The 14,561-nt window shown below is 50.9% G+C and overlaps 2 protein-coding genes across 2 annotated transcripts; both read right to left on the bottom strand.

The window, feature by feature from the left end:
* Positions 1-884: 884 nt before the first annotated feature.
* Positions 885-7,326, bottom strand: LOC143654609 (retinol-binding protein 3-like). The gene is made up of 4 exons (XM_077126485.1): positions 5,932-7,326; positions 3,770-3,981; positions 2,030-2,172; positions 885-1,330 (listed from the first exon to the last, which is right to left on the bottom strand). The coding sequence occupies exons 1-4, from the start codon at positions 7,324-7,326 to the stop codon at positions 885-887; spliced, it is 2,196 nt and encodes a 731-aa protein (XP_076982600.1).
* A 4,719-nt stretch (positions 7,327-12,045) lies between these two features.
* Positions 12,046-14,183, bottom strand: OR13A1 (olfactory receptor family 13 subfamily A member 1). The gene is made up of 2 exons (XM_077124362.1): positions 13,188-14,183; positions 12,046-12,260 (listed from the first exon to the last, which is right to left on the bottom strand). Exon 1 carries the CDS (start codon positions 14,181-14,183, stop codon positions 13,257-13,259), a length of 927 nt encoding a protein of 308 aa, XP_076980477.1. The 3' UTR covers positions 12,046-12,260; positions 13,188-13,256.
* Between the last annotated feature and the right edge of the window lie 378 nt (positions 14,184-14,561).

Raw genomic sequence — 14,561 nt, forward strand, 5'->3', positions numbered from 1 at the left:
CAGGGCGAGGAGGGTCCACGGGAACCTGGGGCCCCTCTTCCCGCTTCTGAGGGGCTTCCCTGGGGAGGAGGAAGCTGCCCCGCCTTCTGCTCGCCCATAGCCCAGGGACTCATTGAGCGTCCACCAGGTGCCGGGTGAGGGATCAGCGATGAGGGGGTGCACGGGGGGGAGCAAAATCCCCCTGGACACGTGTAGGACGGGCACCCCTGGGAGGATGGAGAAACAGGGCGGGCAGAGTGGGGACAGGATGTGGGGAAAGAGGCCTCTGGCCACCCCTGGCCAGTGCGGTCGCTCAGGGAGGCAAGGTGGCCGTGAAGAACTGAGAATGAGGCCAGTGCTCACTGGATGTGTGGGTGCAAAACACAGGGTAGAATTCAAAGACCTCACATTGCAACGCTCATTAAAACTTTTTATATTGAATGTGGCTAAATGATACTACTGTGTGTCTAGCGGGTGGAATAAATACACTATTACTTGAATTTCACCTTTTTTTCTTTTTAATTAGAGAAGTTGTGGATTTACAGAAAAATCATGAAGATTTTTTTTTTTTTTTTTTTAAATGTAGCTACTGGGAAATTTAAAATGACTTTCCTGGCACCCATGTGCAGCTCCCACTGCAGCTCCTCTGGACAGAGCTGCTCTGGGTGAGAACCTGAGGACCAGGGCTGGGCTCTTAGGAAGAGTGGGGATGGGTGGGGACGTGAGCTCCCCCGGTGTCTACCGTGTGAAGATGGAAGGGAGAGGTTTTGCAGGGGGTGAGCTCCCTGTCCCTGGCGTGTACAACCAGGGAGCTTGCTGCGCTGGTGACGAGAGGGTATAAATGAGCTCCAAGGATGCCTCCACTCCAAGCCCCACGGGAGCTCCAGGCTGCCCCGTGCTGCCCGTCAGAGGTCTGGGGCAGGACCCCACACAGGAGGGCCCTTCGTGGGAGGCCGGGAGGTTCCGCCCGCCCTGGGGCGCGGCTCTGGGAGTCCCACCCTTTGGCTGTGCAGGCCTGAGCTGCGCTTCGCCCTCCGCAGGGTGCGCTGCAGCGTCTCCTTGGCTCGCGCGAGGGCAGCGTCTGCGGGGACCTCCACGTGGGGCGCCACGCCCACCCCTTCCCAGGAGCTGCCGTCTGCGGAGCCCACGGAGCGCGCCGAGGGGATGGTGATGTACAGGTGCGTGTCGTCCACGTGGTAGGTCTGTGGCGGCTGGCAGCCCCCGCTGGTCACCTCCCCTATGACCTGCGCCCGGCCCAGCCTCTTCATGATGTAGGTAAACTCCTCCGCGGCACCTGCTGTCACGCTGCTGGTCAGAATGACCACAGGCGTCACGGAGCCATAGCGGTCCCCTGGAAGACACAAGGCACTTCAGAGTCGGGCATCGATTCGCCACCCCAGGTCCTCCCCGCACATCGCTTGACCTTTCTGATCCCCAGTTTCTGCATGCTGACAAGGGAAATGGACTGAGGTTCCCAACTCCCCTAACCAGAAAGGAGCTGGTGTGGTGGCCTCCCAGTCCAGAGTCCACTGAGGCACCTCCTGTCCCTGCTCTGGATCCAGTCCAGCAATGGAAAGCTGGTGGAAATCGTGAACTTTCTTGGGCAGGTGTGCTAAACGCTGCTGCTGGGTTCAGGCAAGGTGCATTGTCTTGGATATGCACATTGGGCTTAGCGCTGGCAGGGAGGGGGCTCTGGAGCCATGAGCAGGGGGCTTCTCACTTTGCTCAAGGCTGCAAACTGCCAGGGACTTTATGCTCTTAGAAAAACCAGTGTTCAAATTTGACTCTTTTGCTAGCTGTGTCACCATAGGCAAGATACTCAAACTAGTTGGGACTCATTTTCTCCCCTTGAAAATGGGCATAACAGTGCCTGTTTTGTGGGGATTAAGGATGTTATGCACAAAGCACGTGGACCAGGTCAGCGTCTTTATATTTAGCTGCTGTTTATCTTACTGAAGCCAAGCTATATTGCCCTGATTTATTTATGAGGAAGGCCAACATCAGGAGCTCCTGGAATGATAAGCTGCAAGGAGAATGCCATTCCACGCACCTGCCAGCTGGGTTTGGGTCCAGATTTCATTGATGGAGTCACTGGGCCGGTTGTAGATTTTGTCCAGCAAAATTGGAGGGCCCTCGTCGAAGAAGTAAGAGCACAGGGCTGGAATGGAGGAGGTGGGGCCACCAAGATTGAACCTGGGGGAGGAAGTAGAGCCCAGCGTGGGGCAGAGGTCACATTTAGGCTGGATCTTTGTCCATGGAGTGCTCTGATTACAGCAGCTTCTGGTCGGTCACCATCTCCTTTCACATCACTCTTCAGGTTGGCGTTTCTCAGAGTGTTTCCAGAGTTCAAGTCTCTTGAAAATGAGAGCCTCTGCAGTCAAATAAGTTTAGAAACCACTGCCTACTGTATCCTCCCTCTCTGATCACATATGAAACATCTAAAGCTCTGACAAGTCCTGCAAGCATGACCGTGCCGATCAGTTTCCCCCACTGATTGACCAGGGAATTCTTCCCCGCCCCCACGCCTCCTGTGAGGGGAGCACGCATTGGGAAACACTGAGAACCCTGAAGATCCCCTGGGTGCCTTTGGATCTCTGACGTGGACCCAGTGCCGAGGACTCAGGGTACGGAACTGCCCATAAGAAAGGATCTGAATTCTGGACCGTTTGAATTTGCCTCACTGTGTGACAATGAGTGGGGTGTCCCCCCTCACGGGGCCCCTGGATCCCAGGTGGAAAAGGAGGAGTTCAGGGCTGGTGACACATTTAAGCCTCTTCCAGCCACGGTGTGAGCATGCCTAGCTGAGTTTGGGGTTCAGGGCTCAGTGTCTGTACCTCCCAATCTCAGGAATGGAAGGGTTTTTAACCAAAGTGTCCCCGGAAGGTGGGTCTTTTCCTCTTTAAAATATATGGATGGGACAGTGACAAGGAAAGGGTCCCACCACGAAGTTACTTGCGTGTTTGGTAGAGAGTTTGAGGAATAAAATGATCAAAGGCACTACGGGAGGCCCCCCAAGCTCCTGCTCTCAGCACACACAAAACCTGAGCACCAAGGATGCTTGGCCTGCAGTCCTCCAGGGAGGAGAGAAGCCCATGAGAACCCAGGGTCACCCACCGATGGCTCAGAACCTGGTGACTTTGGTGGTCAATGAGGCAGAACTGGGCTTGGTGCTCCTTCTCCGCCAGCCCCTGCTGCTACTCCAGCAGCAGGGGAGGGTGAGAGCGTCGGCTCCTGAGGCGAAGCAGCCAGCCCCCCTGTGCCCACGGAGGATGCCTGGGGCATGTCCACTGCTGGGCCTGGGGGTCACAGGAAGCCTGGGCCCTGCCACTGCCTGGGAGCATCTTCCACCTCCAGCCCTTGCCCTCTGCTGGGATCTCTTCATATATAAGGCATGTTTCATAGAAGCAGAAGTGCGGGCCTGGGGAAGAGGGGATCACCTGGGGCCTGTCAGATATGCAGATTGCCAGGCCGCACCCTCTGGGTTCTGATTTGTTAGGGCTGGGGAGGGGCCCAGGAATCGGTTTTTTTTTTATTTCCTCTCTCTGAGCGGGTGACCCACCTGCCTGATGATTTGGGAACTGCTGGGTGAGTGCTGAGATTTGCCACTGGGATGCACATCAGGCTTCGCCGAGGGACTTTAGGGAAAGACCAGTGCTGCCCCCTCCCCAGGCCAAGTAAAACAGAACCCCCTGGCTCACTCTGAAGCCCTGGTGGGCAGGGGACCCATTCCTTCTCTGCTCCTGTCCCCTGGCCCAGAGCTGCTCTCCCTCCCTTGGGGACTTTGCAGAACCAGCGGCCCCTCCGCACTGATCGCATGTCGATGACCATGGCGTCCGTGTGCACAATCTTCGCCCAGACGTGCCGCACCAGCAGCTCAGAGACCTGGGCGAGCAGCTCGCAGTCTGCAAACACGTCGAACCTCAGGTAGCCGATGTTGTCTTCGAACATGTTTGTGCGGAAGAAAAACTCGATCAGGTCTCTGAAGACCTCGGGGGCGGGTATCTGTGGGGGTTTGGAGGTCAGGCTCAGAGATGGGGGCACCTATGGCCGACCCCGGGAAACAGGATCCAGGAACCTCCTCCTCGATAGCACAGACACAGTGAGGGCACGGGAAGGAGACTGACATATGGCGGGAGTTGGTGGGTGCTGCTGACTGGCCCAGAGGTGGCTCAGCCTAGGACAGGGCCCAGGAAATCCACATGGGTGGGAGTCCCGGGACTACCCCATGTCCTCTAGGGCACCCTCCTTCAAAGGACTGTCCACGCCTGCCAATCAGAGCTGAGCCACCCCCAGCCTTACCAGCCAGTTCCTGGTGACCTTGGCCTTGTCTTCTTCCTGCTAATAGGGCCTGACTACCTGCTGCCCAGGCCTGTGCTAAGCTTTTTGCAACCCATATTGTCAGCCTCTTGGGTATCCTGGAGAGTAGATTTCTTCTCTGTCTTTTCAATGACAAACTGAAAATGAAGTGACCCTCATGTGGCGTGTAGCTGGGGAATGGAAGTCAGAATTTGAATCTGCATCGGACTCCAATGATGACTGTGGACTCCTCCTTCACTGTCTCTCCAGGGTCCACTGAAGGGCAGCTGGGCGGTGAGCTGTGCTGTGCTGATGGGAACAGCTGACCTCCAGGCCTGGCTCTACCATCACTCACATGCCCTTTGACACAGGCCACTCTTCTCTGCACCCCTCAGGGCCTCATTCTCCCTTTGTTCAAAAGGGATGACAATTCTGTGGCAGATGGAGTTCAGGTAGACTCTACACCATTCCACTCTCTGCTCAGGACCTTCTTTGAAGTTGGGTGAGCATGCTCTGTCTCAGTGAGTGAGACAGTCCTTATCCCTGAGGCCACTCTCAGCCAGTGGAAGGTGACAGTGGCCGGGTCAAGCCCTCCTGCCCACAGAGGGATGGCCCCACATCGTCAGGGTCCTGGTGGTCTTGAGCCCCCATTGCCTTCAACAATGCCCCAGATGTTGGCTTGCCCCTCTTTCCGTTCACGCTCTCCTGACCACTCAACCCCGCTTTAGCCATTATCCTCAAATAAATGGCCTGCATTCACATCCCCATCTCAGGCTATGCTTTCAAGAGAAACCAAGACAAAGACCACCTTTCCCACCTCTGCCCCCTGAGTAAAACAACCGGTGAGCAAACAGCCCGAGGAGATGCTTTGGCTGAGCTCTTAGCACTCACTGGAGGATCACGTGTATCTTAAGACCACTTTGGTCAAGGGCCTTGAGAACTTCCCTCCTCTAGACCTGGGGTTGACTTTTTCACCATTTTTCCAAGCTTCACTGCTTGCTGTCAAATACTTTGACCCCAGTAGCCTTGCTCAAAATTTCCTATCCAACTTGCCCTTGGATCACAAGTCTCCCTGCTGAGTTACGCATTGGGGGTGGAGATGGTGGGTGGTGGAACCTAACTCTAGAAGGCTGGTGCTGTTGGTCTCTGGGCTGTCCTAGGCACCCCATCAGCCCCAGGGCCCATGCCAGGCTCCACACTTACGTTTTGGGGCAACTGGGAGGCCAGGCCGTCTGCCTGTGACCCAGCCCCACCCTGCCCACTGGCATCTTGGTAGGCAGGGTTGGGGAATAGCAAGAATCCCGTGGCTACTGAGGAGGAAATCACAGTGTGGTGTCCTCATGCATCCTACCAATCTTTTTCCCAGCACTGAAATGAGAACCCTGCCAACACTTGCCCTCCACCCAGCCAAGAGTGAAGCTCTTTCTCCTTCCCCAGGCTTTTTCAAACTGGGTCCCATGGGTAGGCATGTCCTACAGAGGTGCACAGGGAGTGGGTGGGATGATGGGGTGAGAGAGGAAGCGGGATTGAGATTGGTAGGTGAAAGCCTGGACACTGAACTAAGTCTACAAGCCTTTGCCCAGCTTGAAGCAGAACCTGGACAACTGGTCAACTCATGCCAGGGCAGGCTGAGGCCCCAGGCCCCTCATCCCTTACCTGCAGGGGCACAATCCCTGGAATGCGGTCCTTGGCATCCTCAGGAATGTGTGCCGTCTTCAGGTGGGGGTCACCAGAGAGTGCCTGCAGGTCAGCCCCCAGCATCTCGGCCAGGGCCACTTCGGAGGTCACCCTGGCGTAGCGGCTCTGCAGTCGGCTCAGCTTGGCTGCCACCTCGGCCCCCAGCTCGGGGGAGGCGTAGTTGTCAGCCACCAGCTTCCCGGCTGTCTGCAGCACCGTGGGCACCTTGGCACGCAGGGCCACGATGTCCCGGGCGGTGGTGAGGGCCTCGCCCACAGGTACAGCAATGTCGGGCTCCACGCCCGCCAGGCCCCAGGCTTCCCCCATGGAGGTGCTCAGGGCCGTCTGGGTGGGCATGGAGGCATAGAGGGGGCTGCGGCCCACCTGGTAGATGCCCACCGAAAGGGCCCGCCCGGCCGTGGGCTCCCCGATGACGGTGGCTCGCTGCAGATCCTGCATGGCGTGGGCGAAGGTCTCGGCTGCTGCGCCACTGCCGTGGCCCACCAGCACGTAGAGGTCCTTGTCGGGGCCGTAGCGCGGGCCGGCGACCTGGGGCACCGTCCACACTTGCGTGATGCTCGAGGTGGCCCAGTCAAAGACAGAATAGAGGTGCCGGCGGGGCTCGGCCGCGAAGAAGTAGGAGCAGAGCAGCGGCACCGCGGCCGTGTAGCCGCCGGGGTTTTGGCGCAGGTCCACCACCAGCGCGGCCGTGTCCACCAGCCTGTGCCACACCAGCGGCACCAGCTGCGGCCCCAGGGCCTTCATTGTCTCCAGCTCGGCCATGGCGTCGAAGCGCAGGTAGCCCAGCCGCCCGGGCAGCACCTCCGTCTTGAACACAGCCTCGATGAGGTAGGTGAGTTCCTCAGGAGAGGGGACAGGGGGGAGCGGCAGGGGCAACTCCTCGGCCACCGGCTCCCCGGAGCTGTGGAACACCAGCATCCGGTGGTCCCCGGACGCCTCCTGCAGGTCCGCGGTCAGCTGCGAGGCCAGTGATTCGAGGTCCACGGCCGTGCGGTAGGCCCCCTGGGCCAGCTTCGCCTGGAGCAGCGCCCTGGTCTGCCCGACGACCTCTGGGCGCGCGTAGTGGGCTTCCAGCCGCTGCCCGGTGCCCTCCACCCAGGCCGGCAGGCTGCGGTGGAAGTCCAGGACCTCCCGGGCACGGTCCAGGGCCTCCTCGGCCAGCACGATGGCATCGGGGACCACGCCGCCCCCCAGCCAGCACTCGCCGTGGTTGTCGATGATGGTGAGCACCGGCACGGTGAGGACCAGGCCGCCCGCGGGGCCCTCCAGCAGGAGCACGGTGCAGCTGTGCAGCAGGCTGCCCGCCGTGATCTCGCCCACCAGCGTGGCCCAGCCCAGCGACTGAGACCACATGCAGAATGGAAATAGTAAGATAAAAGAAGATGATGTAAGCGTGGAGTGTTAGGCCTCTGAGGACCTTTTGTCCCCAATCCGTACAATGTAGCAACCTCCTCCACTAGTGTCCAGTGGAGAGTCTCTGACAGAGTTCACTTCATCTCTGTTTGCATGTCCCAAGCAAAATGCAAATCTCTTTTATTTAAGGCCACATTTTACCTGGCTGTGCATTGCTATCTTCTCCCTAAATCTTTCACACATTGTTACCAATCAGTTTTTATATCATGATCATTTACTGAATTTTTATTCTTCCTTCTGATATAAATTATATGCATGGAATAACTAAAATTTAGCAATTTACACTCTACTTTCTCTGTAGTCACACACATGTTTTGGCAGAATTAATGACTATTTACCAATAGGCACTTAAATAAAATGAAGATTGCACGTGGCTATGAAGGAATTAAGGTACTGATGGAAATAGCACCAATTGTCAGGACCACATTTCCTCCATGCCTGGCCCATGGAAAAATGGTGATGATATTCTTCATCTTGGGATATATGGCCTACATCACATGTGCCCTTGTTTTTTAACAGTTTTAACCACACACCACACAATCCATCAAAACTGTACAATCAGTGGCTCTTGTTATAATGGCATAGTTATGCATTCACCATCATAATCGATTTGAGAGCATTCTCATTGCTCAAAAAATAAATAAAAGTAAAATCCCATATCCCTTATTCCCCCTATTAATGATGCTTATCTTTGGTTTAGCACTTTTATTACAATTGACGAAAGAAAATTACAATACTACTGTTATCTATAGTCCTTCATTTGCATTAATTGTATTTTCCCATATACCACCCATTATTAATACCTTGTAATAGTGATGTACATTGTTCTAGTTCATGTAAGAACTTTCTTATATTTGTACAATTAAGTAAATCATCATCCACAATAGGTTTCGCGATGTTATACAGCCCCAGGTTTGCTATGTTATACAGTCCCAGGTTTTATCCTCTAGCTTCCCTTCCAGTGCCGTATTTGACCCTAGACTTCCTCTTTCAGCCATACACACTGTCGGCATTGTCAATTACACTTAGAGTATTGTGCCACCATCACACCTATCCACATCCAAATATTTACAATTAGCCTTATTGAATATTATGTACACCTTAATTGTCGTTTGTCAATTCTCCACCCTGTTTCTATCTCCTGGTAACTTATACTCTATATTTTAACTCCCAGAATCTGCTCATTATAGTAAGTTCATATTAGCAAAATCATAGAGTATTTGTCCTCTTGTTTCTGGCTTATTTCCCTCTACATAATATCCTTACGTTTCATCCACCTTGGTGCATGCATCAGGACCTTTTCCATCTTATGAACATATGATATTCCATTGTATGTATACACTACAATTTGTTCAACCATTCTTCAGTTGATAGACACTTGGGCTGTTTCCATCTATTGGCAATTGTGAATAATGCTGTTATAAATATTGGTGTACAAATGTCTATTCACATCCCTGTTTTCATTTCTTTGGATTATAGAACTAGTAATGAGATTGCCAGACATATGGCATTTATATACTTAGTTTCCAGAGGAATCACTAAACTGCCTTCCAAAGCAGTTGAACCATTTCACATTATCACCAGCAGTGAATAAGTGCACCTATTTCTCCACATCCTCTCCAGCACTGGCAGTTTTCTGTTTTTTGATAATGACCATTCTAATAGTTTTGATTGGCATTTCCTTTATAGCCACTGATGTGGTCCCAGAGAACTGGAGATGAAGTATGTCAGTATTAGCCCCAAAGCCGGTATATAGGAACTCTCAATGACTGTTATGTGAAGGTAAAAACAGCACAGTAGCAACCATAAATCATTCCAAATGTGAGATAGAAGTATCTGGTTGGCCGCAATTCAGAAGAGTATGATGGCTTGGAGATATGAACCCACAAAAAGTATGCCTTTAAGCGTAATCCATACAAGTGGATGTGAACCCATCATATCTAGGACGTTTTGATGAGGTTACTTCAGTTAAGGTGTGGCCCAGCAAAATCCAGATAAGTCTTAATCTTATTACCATATCCTTATAGAGAAAGTCACAGACAGAAAAACAAGCTACAGGGAGCAGGCAGAAGCTGAAAGTCAGTGGAACCTAAGAGAGAAGAAAGAAGCCAGAAGAGGCTGCCATGTGACATGAAAGCCAAGGAAGCAAATAGTGCTGACAGCCAGCCCCCGAAGGCCGCAGTCTTCTGGGAGAAAGCATCACTTTGATAACACCCCAGTTTAGGTCTTCCCCTAGCCTCGAAGCCGCGAGCCAGTAATTCTCATTGCTTAAACCAACCTGTTGCATGGTATATGCTTGAGCAGCAAGGAAATTAAAATAAGGGTGATCTTGTCCCTAGGGACTTTTGCAATGTCTATAGGCATCCTTAGTTGTCATAGCTGGAGCAGCACTGCTAGAATCTAGTGAACAGATGCCAGAGATGCTGCTAAACATCCTGCAGTGCCCAGGGAGAGGCCTCCACAATGAAGATTTATCCAGCCCCAAATGCATACTGCCATGGTGGAGAAATTCTGAAACTCCAGGTTCAAACCCTGACCTGAAGAAAAAGGAAAGTATAAAACCCAAGCATACCACCACCTTATTGTCCAGAAAGTTCAAGAAGCAGCGTCCACAGAAAGAGACCTGGATGCCCTGCAGCCCCAGGTCATGTCTCCATCAGATGGTTTCTGGTGCTGGTAAACCCTTCTGGTTTCCCCACTTAGCAAGGGTCTGCTTACTCTGGGAGGTCAAAAGGGTAAAGGCTAGGGTGGGCCACGGTGGCTCAGTGGCAGAGTTCTCGCCTGCCAAGCTGGAGACCCAGGTTCGATTCCCAGTGCCTACCCATGTGAAAAAAAAAAAAAAGGTAAAGGCTAGTTAGTGGTTTGGGAATCAAGAAAGAATGTATTTGCCTTACTTATATGCATTATCAAAGTCAAAAAGCAGAGAAGTTGGTGAAGTGGAAGTTCTCTCAGTTCCTCTCTGTGGCTCTGAAGACTTGATAATGTGAGGTTGTCAGCTGTCACAGGAGGTACTGCCTGTGGAGTCGTGGGTTTGTCTGCATTAAATCACAAGGACTCATTTTAAGAGATAGCATTATGGGGGGAGCAAGAGCTACTTCTCTGTCTCAGCTCAGAGAAGCAAATTGGTGTTAGATCTTGCAAAAGGCTACAAAAAGAACAAAGCCTCAGTTGGCAGGTCAGTTGAAGGGAGAGAATGCATTTGTTCCTGAGAAGGTAAACACTGGGTAAGACAGGTTGCTTTGGCAGGGAGAGATGTTCCACCTGGGCCTAAGAGGCTGAAGCAGGGAGGACCTGCTGCTCACAGAGTGTTCAGAGGAAGCTGCATCAACCTGGACAGGGAAGAGATCTGTAATCAGATGACTATAATATACCTGTTTGAGTTTGGATAGCAGGAGCAAAGGCTTGGGCCAAAGAAGATGGATTTGGGGATCTAGGAGAACCCACCAGCAAGGAAGATTGAGAATCCATCTGTGTCAGGGAATTCCCTTACTTTGCCTTCCCTGAGTGGGTACGCTACCTGAAGCATCCTGAGATGGATGGATCCATTCACATCAGGAAGCACTTGAAGGCTTCCCATTCACCCACCCTAATTGCCTCTTTTCACTTGGTCAGTATTTAGAGGGTCCAGTCCACAGCTGCCCCAATAGTCCCTCCCTGTATCCCAGGCCACTCAGCCCCAACTTACCTTCTCTGGCCAGCCACTCAGATCACCTGTGCCAGGAGAAAGGGGTTGCTTGCTGCAAGGATCTGCCAGAGGCATCAGGCTTCCTCAGCGGCTCCCTGCTCTAGGATCTCACTGATAGCTGTGTCTTGGTTGTTCCTAGCCCTTGATGTCATTCTCTGCACTTCTCTCATTCCATTTTAGCAGCAACTCCAGGTTTGATTTATTGTCCCCATTATATGAGAAGGAAATAATGCCCTAATCATTTGAGTGCTTCGGAGAGATTTGGGACTTGAACCCTGACCTTTTCACTCCCTTCTCAAGGCTCTTTCCACAATACCCCACCTCTTTTCTGAGCACCCACGACTCCATTGCCTCATCCCTTGCAACACAGCACTCTCTATAGTTTTCTATTTTTACTGTTCATTACTACATGTACAAGTGTCTTAACTGGATTACCAGCTGTATGAAGATAGAATCAAGTCTCATATTTCTGGGGTTGGCCAGTTAATAATGTTCACTCTATATTTGTCTAAATACTTACTATTTTAAAAAAATCCTTTATAAATGTAGAAAATGTAAAAATGATAAGAAATTAAGATGAATAATATAATAAATGCTTTCCGTGGCATGCTGAGTCATTAATGGTAGTTTTCAAAGCCTTGTTGTTTGGAAAGTTTCAGAGGCCACTGTGGGATTTACACATTATTTGGGGTCAGAATTCTATTAGAAAAGGCTAGCTTGCTCGTATTGATCTATGTGCTGTGTCAAAATCAGCTCACGATTCATCAAATTCTTGAATTCATGCCCCAAATCAATTTGTTTCTGAATAATGAAAGTACTGGATAAAGAACCATGCACAAGTCACCCCTTACAAATGAAAGGTCGAACTCTACTTTTAGCTTCCATCTACAATAGCAAACAATGTGTACCTTTATTCAGTCCCAAAGATACAATTCCATAGTTACTTCTTGTTTCTTTCATCATTAATAGATCATTCTGGAAGGAATAGAGCCTGGTCTGGTTTCCTGACAACATGGAGCACAAGTCCCAAGGCCTGTCTGCATTAGACACGAAGGGTTTATCCACCTGGCTTTACTCTGAAGCAATGGAAGGACGGCATCGCCTTCTTACAATGCTGGGTAGATGTGCAGAGCTGAGTCCTTGCAGTTGTCCCCACTCCAGGCCAGTGAGGCCAGTCAAATCGACACTACTGAAAACAAATTCACGGGGGTTGGATGATAAATCGTGGTCATTTTTCTAGATGGATAGCCCACATGTCCAATTTTTTTTTTTATTAACGGAAAGAAAAAAAAAGAAATTAACACAACATTTAGAAATCATACCGTTCTACATATGCACTCAGTAATTCTTAACATCATCACATAGATGCATGATCATCGTTCCTTAGTACATTTGCATCGGTTTAGAGGAACTAGCAACACAACAGAAAAATATATAAAATGCTAATATAAAGAAAAGAAATAAAAGTAGTAATAATAGAAAAAAAAAAAAACCCTATAGCTCAGATGCAGCTTCATTCAGTGTCACATGTCCAATTTTAAAGTTGGAATTTCTCCATTCAAAGCAAAGTGATTATCATAGTATATTTCACCTTGAGTGTTAGTAAAAAGAAAAGGGAAAAACAGAGGCAACCATTGGCCTTAGAAATCAGAATTTTTTTTTTTTGACATCCAGCTGGCTCCAGAGGAAACATGTGAGATGAGAGTAGAGCTAGAATGTTTCTTAGGGACCAGAAGTCTACCACTTAAAAGAAATTCTTCAGTCTGACAATTCTCGCCTTCTAAGTACTGAGGAACCATCCTGCCTAACCTTGTCAGGCTCACACACCAAAATTCTAGGTGTGGTTTCAGGGATATGTCATTTTATAGCCTGAGTGTTGTACATACAAAAATGAAAAGGAGAAAGAAACCCAGATCTTCTTGCTCCAGTCATTCTAAAACACAAGGAGCATTTCCTTCTCCCAGGGAGCCTTGTTCCACTGCAAGCATAGCCTCAATATTAACTTGGAGACAGGCCATGAGACCCACTCTCCCCGAGGCTTATGGGCTCCCACCCAACCACACGTCTCCCAGGGCACCAGAATTCTGAGCTGATCCATGCAGACAGCTCTACTTACCTTCCAGTCCCCAAACGCACTCATCACACACATCAGCATCCCAAGAGAAGAACTTCAAAGAAGGCACATTTAACTTTTGCAGAAGGGAAGAAGCCTTCTGAGGGCTGCTTTAACCTCCTTATTTCTCAAAGTGTAGATGAGGGGGTTGAGGGTTGGGCTCAGCATGGTGTACAGCACGCCAGCCAGCTTGCTCTTCTCCGCACTGTAGCTGGAGACAGGGCTTATGTAGGCATAGAAGACAGCCGTGTAGTACATGCACACCACAATGAGGTGAGAGGAGCAGGTGGAGAAGGCTTTCCTCCTCCCCTCCACCATGCGCATCTTGAGGATGCTGGAGATGATGAAGCCGTAGGACACGACGGTCATCAGGAAGTTGACTAAGCCATAGAAGGCATCAGCCAGGACAATCATGATGCTGTTCACGTAGGTGGAGCTGCAGGAGAGAAGGAGCAGGGGGGGCACCTCACAGAAGAAATGGGTAATGACATTGGGGCCGCAGAAGTCCAGGCGCATCATCAGCCCGGTGTGAATGGCTGTGTTGAAGGCACAGAGCCCCCACACGCTGGTGGCCAGCACGCTGCAGAAGGCATTGCCCATCATGGTGCTGTAATGCAGGGGGTGGCAGATGGCCGCGTACCGGTCATAGGCCATGACAGTGAGGAGGAGAAGCTCCGAGGATGCAGTCCAGGTGAGGAAGTAGAGCTGGGCCATGCAGCCCCCATAGGAGATGGCGCTCTCCTTTGACACCAGGCCCTCCAGGGCTTTGGGCATGATGGAGGAGGTGCAGATTATGTCCATGGAGGCCAAGTTGAATAAGAAAAAGTACATGGGTGTGTGGAGCCCGGGGTTGAAGGTGATGGCCAAGACGATGAGGACATTCCCCGTAAGGGCTATGGAGTAGAGGGAGAGGAAACAGCTGAATAAGAGCATGCGGTATTCTGGGTGTTCCGAAAAGCCTTGCAGTATGAACTCTGTTACCAGAGTCTGGTTACTCATGGTGCTTGGGCTGAAAGAGTTTCTGAGACTCTCAGGAGAATCTTCACCCACAGTTTCGTGTGATTTGGGGGCTTGAAAGGGAAATGAGAGATGTCTTAGGAAGGCTACCACCACGTTCATTTATACCTGACATACAGATATACTAGGACTTATTAATCGAAGCAAACATACCTATATAACAATAAGCAAAAGGCATGAACACGTCAAGCCAGTCAATAAGCAATCAGAATAAGCAAACTCATAGAATCAGAATCTAGAACATAGGTTACCAGAAGACCGGGCGGGGATGGGGAATGGAAAGTTAAGGTCTAAAATGTGCAGGGTTCCTATTTGGAAGGATGGGAATGTTTGAGGAATGGATAGTTTGGTAGCAAACAT

This window comes from Tamandua tetradactyla, chromosome 13 (genome assembly GCF_023851605.1).
Source record: "Tamandua tetradactyla isolate mTamTet1 chromosome 13, mTamTet1.pri, whole genome shotgun sequence".
Lineage (NCBI taxonomy): Eukaryota > Metazoa > Chordata > Mammalia > Pilosa > Myrmecophagidae > Tamandua > Tamandua tetradactyla.

Excerpts from the sequence above, each read along its gene's own strand:
- LOC143654609 (XM_077126485.1), bottom strand. The coding sequence starts at position 7,326 with ATGTGGTCTCAGTCGCTGGGCTGGGCCACGCTGGTGGGCGAGATCACG. Across the intron at positions 3,982-5,931 it reads CAGGGATTGTGCCCCTGCAG|ATACCCGCCCCCGAGGTCTT; the intron begins GTAAGGGATGAG and ends AAACCCCCACAG. Across the intron at positions 2,173-3,769 it reads TCAGTGCGGAGGGGCCGCTG|GTTCAATCTTGGTGGCCCCA; the intron begins GTTCTGCAAAGT and ends TTCCTCCCCCAG.
- OR13A1 (XM_077124362.1), bottom strand. The coding sequence starts at position 14,183 with ATGAGTAACCAGACTCTGGTAACAGAGTTCATACTGCAAGGCTTTTCG.